This window comes from Cebidichthys violaceus, unplaced genomic scaffold (genome assembly GCF_023349555.1).
Source record: "Cebidichthys violaceus isolate CVI_PGR_0920_01 unplaced genomic scaffold, fCebVio1.0.p SCAF_1, whole genome shotgun sequence".
Taxonomy (NCBI): Eukaryota; Metazoa; Chordata; class Actinopteri; order Perciformes; family Stichaeidae; genus Cebidichthys; species Cebidichthys violaceus.
Window position 1 is genome coordinate 20,638,710 of NW_027176262.1, and position 13,041 is coordinate 20,651,750.

Below are 13,041 nucleotides of genomic sequence, written 5' to 3' on the forward strand. Positions count from 1 at the left end.
TACGGGAGAAGTCCACAAATTTGGAGCAATGTCAAGCTTCCCTGGCTGCCTGTAACTGCTTCAGCATCGGAAAAGAAACGTAGCCTGCATCCGTCACGTTGCGACGCGACGAACAAGTACAGTTGACTTATTCTCACTTATAAATAAATAAATGTAAATGCAATCAACAGACTTGGCGGTGATCATGAAATTATTGTGATTATATTCAGAATCTGTTGTTGGGAAAATACAAACTATCATCTAACCTATAATTTTCAAGTGTGCGACAAGAAAAATACCGCCCTAAGATACTTACATAGTTTTAACATTAGGCCTAAGAGTGTGTTAAGTTTCCGCTTCTGTCTCTGTCTCTGCATGCAGCAGCAATCTGACCTGAAACAAGACCTTTGGGAGAAACTAAGCCACACAATGAGAGCTGGGTTAATCCCTACAGTAGCCCCATTGGTGACCTCAGCAATGAAACTACCGTTCAAATGAAACATTTCCACAAACTGTGACCCTCCTAATAGCTGCTTTTCTCCTCTGGAACAGAAGTTAAGTCAGCTGCAGGTGCAGCCGGCACAGTTGGTGGAAAAACTGTATTTCAACGTTGGTTTCGCCAGAGCAAATCTTTTATGTATTGGGGGAGACAAGAGACATCGAATATACATTTAAAAAAACGGAACCCTTTGCTGAATATGAGGTGGGAAATAATGTTTTATGTAATAGGGAAAGCTATGTAACCGAATCAGAGTAATATCCAATAACCTCAATTTAGAAAATATTCATTTTAATGAAAATGTGAATGTTGGGATACAGAGACTACTTTTACTACAAATTAAGATAGATTTAAGTTATAATACCAGTAAATAAATACTTTTACTACTACAAATTAAGATAGATTTAAGTTATAATACCAGTAAATAAATACTTTTACTACTACAAATTAAGATAGATTTAAGTTATAACACCAGTAAATAAAATACTCTAATGGCTAACTGTAATGGTTTGCATCCCAGTTAAGTAATGCTGGAATAAGTAGAACACAGACTACTCTGGATGCCATCATGTACTGGTTTATTTACACTGCATCACAGAGGAACAACTCAAGCGATGCCATCTCTGCACTTACTGGAGCTTCTGCTCATGTCCAGAGTTTTGGCCTTTTAAAGCTCACAGCTGCACATCTTCAAAGAGGCGTGCACAAATCACACTTTTAAGCAGAGTCCCTGCATGTTTCCGTTTAAGCTTAGTTCACTTACATCTGGGACAACAACCGGGAGAGTAGCCGGTACATCCTCCGCTTCTCATTTTAAAAGTACAAAACTCCCCTGGAAGCTCCCACCACAGAGATATATTGAACTCAGCTATAGAATATTCCCTCTAAGCGTGATTACCGCGGCAATGTCACTGATAAGCTGTACAGAGGATTCAGTCTCTTCTGGTTATTACAGCAGAATCTCTGAGTAGTTATTGGCGTTATCTGTAACTGGTCTTTTGTGATATTGCATCAATTCCTGAATAAGCCATTTTTGTCTCCGCTGCTTTCGAGCACTGTCTGAGACCGGAGCGCAGGGTCAGCTACAGAAACTGATTTATTATCTATTGCTTCAGTCTGGTTTAGGTTTTACATTTTGGATATTTTGATTCATGCGTCTACTTTGACTCCACCTCTTCCCTCCTGTCATTTCTAGTCTTTTACCACCAGTTGCACAGACTTAGAAGTTAAGGGGTCACGTTCTGTCTGTGTATTGTCTGCTCCTCATTGTAAACAGGACTAACCCATTTTAAACGGTTTTGGAATAGGCCTGGATTCAGACTTGACCTGGTCTTGGAACTAACTTGGACTAAATTGACGGCCCCTAGATACTGCCCAACTGTAGATGCACTTTGTAGCAGCAGTTACATTGTGAGATTCTGGTTCAAAATGTCTGAAACTGTAAAAAAAAAAAAAAATTCAGTGGTTGTGACAGCTTTTGAATTAGTTTGTTTTCTTGTGAGATTTTCTTTTCTTAATTTAGAGGCGAAAAGTATGTGTTGAAATCCTGATAACATCCTGTAAAAACATTTCTAGTGATCACAGAAGAATTAATTGGCAGCTTAATATTACAACAGAACTTTGTCTCACGTGGGACCAAAAACATTATTTCATGATAATATCAAAAGAAAACATGATCAAAAATGACATGCACATCTGCTCTGGCATTTCATAAAATGTATTCACTTAAGACTGCTATTATACTACTATTTTTTATTATTTATTTATTTATTACACTATATTTATCCCGTTGAGGGGGAAATTTTTCTCTGCATTTGACCCATCCCTGTACCAGGGAGCAGTGGGCCCATGACCGGGGAGCTGCTAGGGGGACAGTGTCTTGCTCAAGGACACTTCGACTCAGCTCACGTCCCAGACCAAGGACTCGAACTGCCGACCCTCCGGTTCCCAGACAACCCTCTTAGCCTAGTGAGCTAGTCGCCCCCAATATATAATTTAATCATTTTATACATGAGAAAATTAGATGATGTCTTAAATACACACTGTAGAGAGTCCAAGTGGTTTCACATATTGAAGGCACTGAAAAAGCCAAGAAAAACAGCACCCAATGTGTAGCAGGTCAGCACTGGTGCCAAATGTATGCATCTCCCCTGCCAGCTGCATCCTTTGGGATCAGCATTCCCTCCCATCCCTCCCATCCCTCCCATCCCCCCCCCCCACAAAGGAGCTCAGAAATCAGGCCCTGACATTTTCCTTTGCCTCACCTCCAACGCTCCGTTTCATCCGGGTGTAAAGAGTGTAAAAGGTTCCCCTAAGTCAGTACACACTTCTGATTGATGGGCCAATATACAGAAATTATACTTGTGAACCAGACATGTCCCTAATTATGCTCTCTGATACATGTTCTCCTCTGCTGCATTTGTCTGTCTGTCTGTCGAGGCGAAATACCCAGGCCAGAGTGTAATGCAGCAAGGTGAAGTAGCTCTAATCTGACGACTGATTCCCGGGGATGTGAGGAAGGGTATTTTTGAATCAATTACACAGACTCACTTCTAATCCCTGTCAATTTAGCCACACTCTCCATTTGCATTATCCCATTACTTTGCTACCGGCCCCTGAAGAGAAAAACATAATTTTTTTTTCCCCTCTCGTGGGCTTCGAAATGTAGGCAAAGAGAGAGGCTGCCGGATGAGAATGAAATCTATTACTGTTCACCTTGACAGCAGCCAGAGAAACAGGACATCTTCAAAATGAACTCTCCTTATGGCGCATTTATCACCACCTGCCTGACTACTCCAATGTGGAAAGAAGAAACCTGTAAAGGTGTGGAAAGATGGTGGCTTTGGAAATGCATTCATTCTTGAAAAATAAATCATGTTATGAGCAATTTGCTGTGGACACTAGACATTATCAAATATTCTGTATGCGACTAAAGAACGGTGCTGTAACATTCTATTGTCATTGAGAGTGTCTGCACAATGCCTACTGTACAGTGAGTGTGTGATGTCCTTACAGGTGGGGCAGCCAGCCAGCCGTACTTGTCTTCGGTTCGGTTCATGTCCCGGTCAAAGGCGTAGAGCTGATAGTAGCGGAGGTGATCCTTATCCAATAGGTTAAACTGCCGCCGGGCATAGTGGTAACTCTGATTGTTCCCCTCTCTAGGGAAATCCAGCCACTCAGGATGGCCAAACTCATTCCCTGCAACACAGAGTGCGTTATTAAAGAACATACATAATGAAGGGAAAGGCGCACAGTCTCTGTGAATTAGCATACTCTATCGTGCCGCGCTATGTGAGGTTCTTTTTTCGGGTTTTGTGCATTTTTTTTTTTTTTAAACAAGACAAAAGAAGACAGATCAAAGCGACCAGAGCCGGCGAGAGTCTGCGACCTTCGTATAACCCCGGCAGAGGTTAGTACTTTCCATATTAAAACAGAGCCACAATGCTCCTGCAATGTTTTCACCATCTACAGTGTGCCAACCTTCCTGTCACCCAGGACCGTGCCCTTTCATGAATAGAACTTGAAAAAAAACAAAAAAAACGACAACACTTGTGAAAACATTGCAAATAAATCCCATCGCTTTCAGTTGAGTCTCACTTCCTCAACAAAATTTATGCAAAAATAATTCACCAGGATATATTTATATATTATTTCTCCATAACGAAGAGCAAACTACAAGTCAATGCTGGAAACCGCTCAACTCTTTTCATTCATCTGACACAAATAAGGAAGGAAATTCTCCAGGAGATCTCTCTTCATCACAGTGTTGATTAATTCATGTTTATTACAGCATTAACTAAATATCTGAATTTTTTTTTCTGCAGCCTCACAACCACCAGAACTGCTGCACTTTTCATGCAACTACTCAGGAAGATTGTTCCTTTTTCTTTAACATCTTTTAATTGAGAGGGAAAGCCAGCGAGGGCTCGAATAAAAAAAAACAAAAACAAAAAACTTCAGACTAGCAGCATCAATGGAGGAGTCACACAGTCCAGATGCAGAGCTGAACGCATACTGCCGAAGTGTAGGAAACAGCGGTCTTGTTGCTACAATGTTGTCACGCCCGGAGATGAGATAATGAATCCGTCATCAGATGTCACCACAACATCATAAAACAACAGTCAGGATAATTGAATTCCTGGCAAAGGAAGAAACGCACAGACAAGAGACAGAATAAGATGCATGACAAGAAGAATACAGGCTAGTTCTTTGTGGTGCCAAGAGCCCCCACCTCCTGAAGAACAAATAAATAAATAATCAGAGTGATGGGATGAAGTGGAACAGGCAGGGGCTGACAGCAGATTCTAATGAAATACATTATGTAGGTGTTAAAGAAGTAGCAAACAATAAGGCACGGACTGCCAACAGAACAAGCCCACTGCAGCACTTGCCTTGGAATTAGGGCAGCAAAGAAACACAGAGAGGGAGGGAGGGAGGGGCAGAGAGAGAGAGAGAGAGAGAGAGAGAGAGAGAGAGAGAGAGAGAGAGAGAGAGAGAGAGAGAGAGAGAGAGAGAGAGAGAGAGAGAGAGAGAGAGAGAGAGAGCCTTTTCTTGTGACATCTGCATGAATAACAAGCCTCCTACACTTCTGAACTTGAAATGTAAAGAAGAAAATTACATTTCAGACTTGAAACACTGGCAGTCAGAGACAGATTTTCTTCCCTGCACTACAACAAGAAGAATGTGTAAACTACACATTCTTGATGCGTCTGAAAGTCTTGTATTGATATTTCACATGCAAATAATCTTATCAAGCACACACAGAAACGCACGCACGCACGCACGCACACACGCACACACGCACACACACACACACACACACACACACACACACACACACACACAACACTAGAGACCAGCTGCAACGCCAAATTGGGCCAAGGGTGTAAAGCAGGAGGGCCACACTCAACTTCAAACTTTACCTTTATTTTGACGTCAGCTACACATCTGTAACGTTTCCTGACTGCAACTTGCACTATTGTAACGTTAACGCCATCACAAAAACACCAGCGTGGCCGTCACATCAGCAGGTAGTTCAAAATATAATTTTCTGTTAATTCTTTACTTTTTAATAGGCAATACAGCATTCATAGAAAATCAAACAGTGTAACTGTAGCCGCATGTCACTGGAGGTAATTTGTTCTATAATCAACTCAAATTTCAACCGACAAATTCTCTCTCTTTCTTTCTTTCATTCCGTCTTTCCTTTTCTCTTTCTTTCTTTCATTTTCTCTTCACGCTGAGCTTATTTTCACAGCGGCCCCACATGCCTTTCAACATGAATTTAACTTCTCTTAATAAATCCAAAATACCATATCTGAATTTACACAGATATAAAGGTTACAAATAGGTAATTTGACTCAAATCCTGGGCAAATTAGTAGGAACAGCAAACCGTGTTGCTGTGTTAGTAACAGGACATAAGATGAGAAGTTTCCAGTAATGATGGTGTCAACAGTATAGTCATAAGGTCAGCAAAAACAAATACGATTCTTCCTAATAGTGACATTTTATTTGTTTTTGAGATATGTTGACCATTACAAGGTTGGCCTTACCATAGTGCAAGAGAGAAGGTCAAAAGATCAACAAAATCTTCAGATTTCTTCCTCGTGGGAGTTTGAAAAATCGGTTACATTTTACTCCAACGTGGCCATTCATTTTCGAGATATGATGGTCACAAACAAGGAATGAAAGTTATAACAAAAATCCTTAGAGCAAGGAGAACCGCATCGTAGAAACAGGACATTGGTGTCCCCTGAAGTGAGAACTTATTTTCTTGAAAATACAGCAATAGTGTAATGTGTAGAAATTATGCTTTGGATGGCTTTCGGATCAATTTGGTGTGATCATCTTGGTTAGTTTTTGTTGAATAAGGAGATCAGCTGATGTACTGTAAATCAGTTTTTTTTTTTACAGACTGAAGACATCTCCACACTTCCTGGCAGGACTGAAGACAATGCCGTCTTGTCCTGCCCACTCTGGGATGTAGTTGAGACTCTCCCAGCGTTTTGAAGTCTGTGTCTCGGACCATCAGGAGTAACCATTGTGGCCCCAGAGGGCCCATTTTTCATCTTCCAGTGCCTAAAGAAAACTAGTGCGTGTCAAGGAATCATGGCAGGAGTCTCTTAAAGTTTCAGGCTGCCGGTTTTGAATCTGCCTTAGCGACACAAATGAGCAATTTCACCATGGATGTTACAGCCGCTGTGGGCCATGTCACGGCCCCGGCCACAAGCCGGCAGTTGATACGTCTGGTAGGCATGACTGCCCTCAAGCAAAAAGACGACGGCGTTCTCGATAGCGCTCTGCGGCCACTAGAGGGACTGTCCAATGTGTCAATCTTCCCGGCGTCCTCAGAGCCTCAAGGATAAAATAGCCCAATTCAAGAGCCTTCGTCAGTGTTCATCATCCTCCCTCTCCGCTCAACAACGACACCACTTTACAGTTCAACACATTTTGAACAAAACAAATGTTGAATTGTTTGGTTAATACTGTGTATTGACCTGAATGCCTTGTATTGAGCGATACAATGTACCGTTATAATATTATAGATATTAAGCCACCCCTGGACTATCCAGCCTTTGGAACAACACTACGGTGTGTGGAAATGACTTCGCTGCAGGCAGCACTGTGATGGACAACCTCAGGTACTGGGGGGGAAATTGCTGCAGGCCATGGTGCACCAGGCCCAATCGGCCAACCTGGATCCTGACGGGGACAAACGGGTGTGTAAGGAACTGATAACAGCTGTTGTGCAGACTGAGCATACAAGATGCAGATGCACAGTCCACCATGTAAAGCTATATGGCTATATCAGCATGCATCAAGCACCAAAGTCTCTCTGCAGTAGCCTGATTTCTCAAACAAAGAAATCCAATCCTCTTCACTGGAGATTAATGGAAACACAGTTAACAGAACTGTAGTTCTTCTTTCTAACTTACTTAATGGACATTTGGGTTTTCTCCACATCTGTGCTTTGCACTGGGTACCAGGAATTGGGAGACTTACTATGCAACAGTTTACAGTATCGATCGACTGCTTGTTCTTTACGACCTATACGTTTTGGCCTGTGCAGACGTACCCCTTCCTGCCTGATATATTGCATTTTAGGCTACAGTCAATCAAAATGGAATGCACACGGTGAGGTTGTCCCCCTCTTCTCTGTTTTACAGCATAAACAGGTGTGGCGTGGCAGATCGTTGGTGGTTGAGCGGCTCTGTAGGCTTATGGGGTGAGCACAGTTAGAGGACAGTAACAGTGGGAAATATAAACATTTTAGTTGTTAGATGACATAAGGAGTTTGGTAACAAATTACACTCCATAAGCATGTATTCGATAAGGAATTGCATCAACGCTACGCTTAAGTCGTAAGGGCATCCCCGAAGGGTTGATTAAGCTCATTCTGATTAGCCTAGCATGATTGTCTCCATCTGTAATCATAGAACTAGATCTAGAAAACTAGATACCGTCTACATTCTCAACACACTTGAAAAGAAAATTATGAAACAGGGGATTGTGTCGAATGAAAGAGGTCAAGGAGATGCTACAATTTGACAAACTTCCTTCAAGAAAAGAAACATGATTTCTTTCTTGCTCATTTTACAAAAGGCAGTCACAGCAAGCATAACATTCTGTGGATTCAGGTAGCATTGACGTGATTTCAAGACCTGTCAAGAGGGAGCGACGGCATAAAAGAAAAACACTGTGCTAGAGGCTCCTCCCTTTAAGTAGCACCTAAGGAATAAGCCCCACAATTATCCCGGGGAACTCATTCTCAAGGAGAAAAAAAAACATTCAGGTACTCTTTCTCTGTCAGGCATCCATATGTGATGTTCAATGCATAATTTACTATTTTTGTCCTCCCGCTGTCTGGCTCAACAACATCTACAGTACTTTTGAGTTCCTTCATTTCCCAGAATGACTTTCGACATGTTCTCTGTGTTGCACTGTGTTGCATAGGGTACATGTAGGTGGAGTGAGTGAGAGCAACCGCTGTAGTATGAAACATGTTACGCTGAAGAATGCGTTTGATGGCGTTTCTGCAATCCGAACTGTGCATTACACACATTGATCCACCTCAGAGGCGGTTGTACTTTACATGCCACAGACAACAGATCCATGGCGACCCGAGCTACACATGCATCACACAGGTATTCAGCTACGTCTCGTGTGTGTGGGGCCGAGTTTACAAAGAGCCGTTTCCCAATTCCATGCCACATACTCATTCTGAGCTGGTTTAAAAGGACGCAGTGTATTGATATTGGAATACTAAATGTGCGCCGTTGATGGGACTCTGTAGTCCCAAAAAGCAATGCACAAAAGGGAAATGGTGGAGTTATTCACAGCCGCAAAATTGTTTAAACAAAATTGTGGATGGTGATAAGACATAGCTCAACGACAATCTCTGAAAAACAAAACAAACAAAAAACTGGACAAGCGTTCTCTTGAAGTTTAATGAGCAGCAGTTTTCCAAAGCTGAAGTCTGACTGGCATCTGTCATCCCACATTGTGCATCGGCTCCTAGTAAATAATGAAAGTACTTTGACTTCTTGTATACTGAAAAAAGAAAATGTGTATACAGTGCATGCTGTATGCAAATAGTATGTTATTTGGCTTTGGGTTCTCGGGGCTCAGTTTTCCCAGCCAAAGGATGCACCAGGAGATCTCTGGTTGAAGATGTGCTCATCAGTCATAATTGGCTCATTGAGACAAAAACAAATATTCAACCCTTCATGACTGCCACGATTCGGAACGACGTTACTGCACGTCCAATAATATGTAAATAAATCTCAATGGCAGTTTCATAAATAATAGTAATAGTGTGCTGCAGACTAGTGTTCCTTCCAGCTGATGCCATCGAGATACTCGCTCAACGAATCAGAAAGTAACACTTGGCACACATCCTTTTGGCTAACTAATTTTTAGTCAGTTTCCCAGGATCCTTCAGTTATCACGCTTCGACTAAAATTCTCTCTCCCTCCCTCTCTCCCCCTCTCTCCTCACCTCCACTGCAAGGAGCAGCAGACTTCAGCTGTCTCTTCGCTCTCACCTTTGCAAGCAGCAAGAGCTGCGCTGCTGTTCAACTCCTCGTCTCTCAGGTATGGCCTGCTAACTGAACAGGCATACGCAGAACCTTTCTTTCACAGCAGGGACCCGAAAGACTGAGATCAGGACGCACTGCTAACCCAGAGTAAACAAGTTTAGCACCAGCGGCAGCAACAAAGTCTGCCAGCCGACTTTTCAAGCAACAAAAAGCATCAAGCAAGTGTTCCTCCATGGACGTAGTAACGTAACTGGTCTGACCCAGTACAGACTTTGCCAAAAATGTATGTGTTAGTTATGCTTCACACGGACTAAGGGCCTTGCATGCACACTTATAATCTTTTCTAACCCACCATGTTATCTGACACATATTTCGATCACGTACATAAACTGTGACTTGGTTTTAAACACAGACGTAGACATTCAGAGAGAATCTCAAAACTCTTGCACGATTCACTCTGTGTTATGACTGTTCACTCAAGGCAAATAAACCATGTGGCCGTCATGTGATTCAGCCATCTTTGTCGTTTTACTTTGAGCACAAAACTAAATGGCTGACAGTCATCATTTTGAACCCAGAATGCCATTCTTTGTCTCTCTCACACTTTAGTGACAGTTATTAATCAAAGTATTAATCAGAGTTCCAAATTGATGCGCTGAGTATATCTCATAAGACTATTTTATGGTGATCCAAGGTGATTTTTATGTCAATTAAATCATATTATTCAATATAATTACTTTTGGTAATTAATAATTACTTAATTCAATGCCTTTTTGAGCTACTGCACCTACATAGTTTTGGTGCCCTGTTATTAGTGATATTATCTATTGGTGATTTTATTAATATTCACAATTATCTATGATATTTGCTAATAACCAGACCTGTTCAAAAGTGTCCCCAACACTGTCTTTCCAGCTACACTGGATCTTTGGGTTCCCCCGCCTGCCAAATCCAACCTTAACAACCTGTTCCTGCAGGCCAGACATTGGCATCCCTGCACTACAATGGACTTCTCATGTGGGATTTTTTTTCGGATGTTAACTTGTTTGCTGTGGTGAAAAGAAGAAAAAAAAAAAAGAAGTTTTGTTCATGTAGGAAAGTGAGAACACTGCCATCTACGTCAGGGTTTCCAATCACACTGCGGCACACGACGGGCTCACTTCTGTCTGCCGTCTCTAACCTTCCGTTACAGTTTGAACTGCTGCTCACGACCATCCGTTTCTCTTCGTGTGAGCTTTTTGTGACTACCGCGGAAAAATAAGTGAAGACTTCAGGCACCCGTGAGCACAGCGTCACTTGCGGTCGGTCGCTGAAATAAATTCGGTTTTGATTTTGTAGCGCTGATGATGCAGAATAGGTCACCAAAACTGTCCAATGAATGGGTTACCTGTCAATCCATGTTTACAACTCCTGCTTTGTTTGTAATAAGTCAGTGTGAACCCTAAATGGACTAGAACCAAAAGCAAACAATGGATCATTTTTGTTCTTTGGTTTAGACTGCGAGAACCGAGCAGGCGTGAACACTGTCGGGGGGGAAAATAACGAGCACATAAAGGAACTGCTACTCCACACTGCACTCAAGATATTTCAACGTGACGCGACTTGATCTATTGGTCCACACTTGACCTGCACACATAAGAACTCCACCACACAACAAGATGCATGCATGGAATTCAAAGTATGCAAGTGTGAAAATGTTGTAGTGTGGACTTTCACATTAATGAGCTATTCCTTATCATCCACTTGCTTTGTGGGAGTATGTGTGGCATACGGGGGGCAGGCAGGGCATGTTCACGCACCAACACACACACACACACACACACACACACACACACACACACACACACACAAGTAAGGGGGAAAAAAAAGAACAGTAATCTGCCTATTCTGTCCAGGATAAAGGCCCAGATACAGGCTGCAGCTTTGATAAAAGCTCTCAAAAGAGCTACACTTCATTAACAGTGTAAGCACACCAGCCTCTTCTGCCTGTATTTGCTTTCAGTTCCCTAATGTTATTATTTTATAAAGTCTAGTGGAGATGATTGATTTCCTGTTCAGGTTGATTCAGTGCCCCGTGGAAGTCTTTGACTCTTCTTTTCATTTCGGCTTTAAAGAAACACATTGGACACACCTCCATTAGGTAATCATTTCCCTCTCCTCTACGATAACGCGGCAATGTTCCTCCCATATGCCTGCATTAATCACCGTGATAATAACCTTCCTCTGCCTCCTCACAGCTGAAATAAACCAGATAGCACAGTCTGTAACAAGGACGAAATATGATGGATTCTCACCACAATACACACATGAATAAAATCATCATTTAAGTCTCATAATATATCTGGGGCACTGTTACCCGAGATAAAATACCGTGAGGGGTTCCAGTATGATATATACAAAGTTTGTTTTTTGAACATTCATTAAAAGGATAATTGGCATTTTCTTTACTATGTCTGACTACAAAGAAGTCAGACATGTGGAGAAACACTAGTAGTCATCTATGCACACACTCACAACCACAGCAAGTATGGAAGGTCACAGTGGACCCAGGAAGTGGGTCTCTAAACTTGGATGGATGTTTACATAAAACCTAAAAGTTTTCAAAGTTTCCAATTTGATCTCAGAAATGAACTTGGTGAGTTCAATGTTATTATGGGGTTGATGGTTAAAACTACATATTTAAGTTAAGTAAAATCCCCAGATTGTAATAGAGCACCGATATGAAGAGCAATGAATGCTAGCTGCATGGTTCTGGGCATGGCAGTGTTGGTGGATTAATCTGGTCCAAACTCAAATATCTCAATAACTATTGGATGGATTGCCAAGAAATTTGGTACCAACATGCATGGTCTCCAGAGGATGAATTGTGATTCTCAGAATTTTTGGTTAACATTTGTGATTTTAAGTGAAACAACTACTGGGTGGATTGCCATACAATTTCAAGTTATAACATTTAACTCATTTTGCCTGTATAGCCTCACAGAGCAGCTAGCATGGCTGTCGACTCTCAGTTTTGTAAAGAAATCAAATCTAAATCAAAAACTTTTCTTTAGGAAAAAGTGACCAACTTTACGAGATGCAGAGGTTATGGTTTAGGGTTTAGTTTAGGATACAAATAACCTGATCTTCAGATTACACCACGCTCTGTTGGAAAGGTCACCACATCCTCATATGTCAGCAATTAAGGTGTTGAGTTAAATGTTATCATAGCCAATACAAATGTATTTAGTAAAACACCGAAATAAGAGAAAGTTATTACATTTAATTTAAGAAGTTGCACAAAGATTTTGAACCCATGCTACAAGGTGAAAAAAAAAGTTTGTTGGATCATGTTGATGCTTAAATTGATGGTAGTTCCAATAAAGATATGATTAATGGGGGGCAACCATGTTTACACAAGGTTATGCCAGACAGCTTTTCAGCTGGCACATCCCATTACTCCTCTACACAGCCCTGCATCAGATAAGGGCCTGACAGTGACACAGTCCCCTCAGTAATTAGCAGCACAAGAAGAAGCCAAGGAT

The 13,041-nt window shown here is 41.6% G+C and overlaps 1 protein-coding gene across 2 annotated transcripts in view; it reads right to left on the reverse strand.

Annotated features, from left to right (window-relative positions):
• Positions 1 to 13,041, reverse strand: part of gbe1b (glucan (1,4-alpha-), branching enzyme 1b) — a 78,046-nt gene that overhangs the window by 19,890 nt on the left and 45,115 nt on the right. For both annotated transcript variants that reach the window (XM_068714443.1, XM_068714451.1), the window contains exon 13: positions 3,492 to 3,676. In XM_068714443.1, the coding sequence (XP_068570544.1) occupies positions 3,492 to 3,676 (185 nt within the window). The remainder of the gene's footprint in view (positions 1 to 3,491; positions 3,677 to 13,041) is intronic.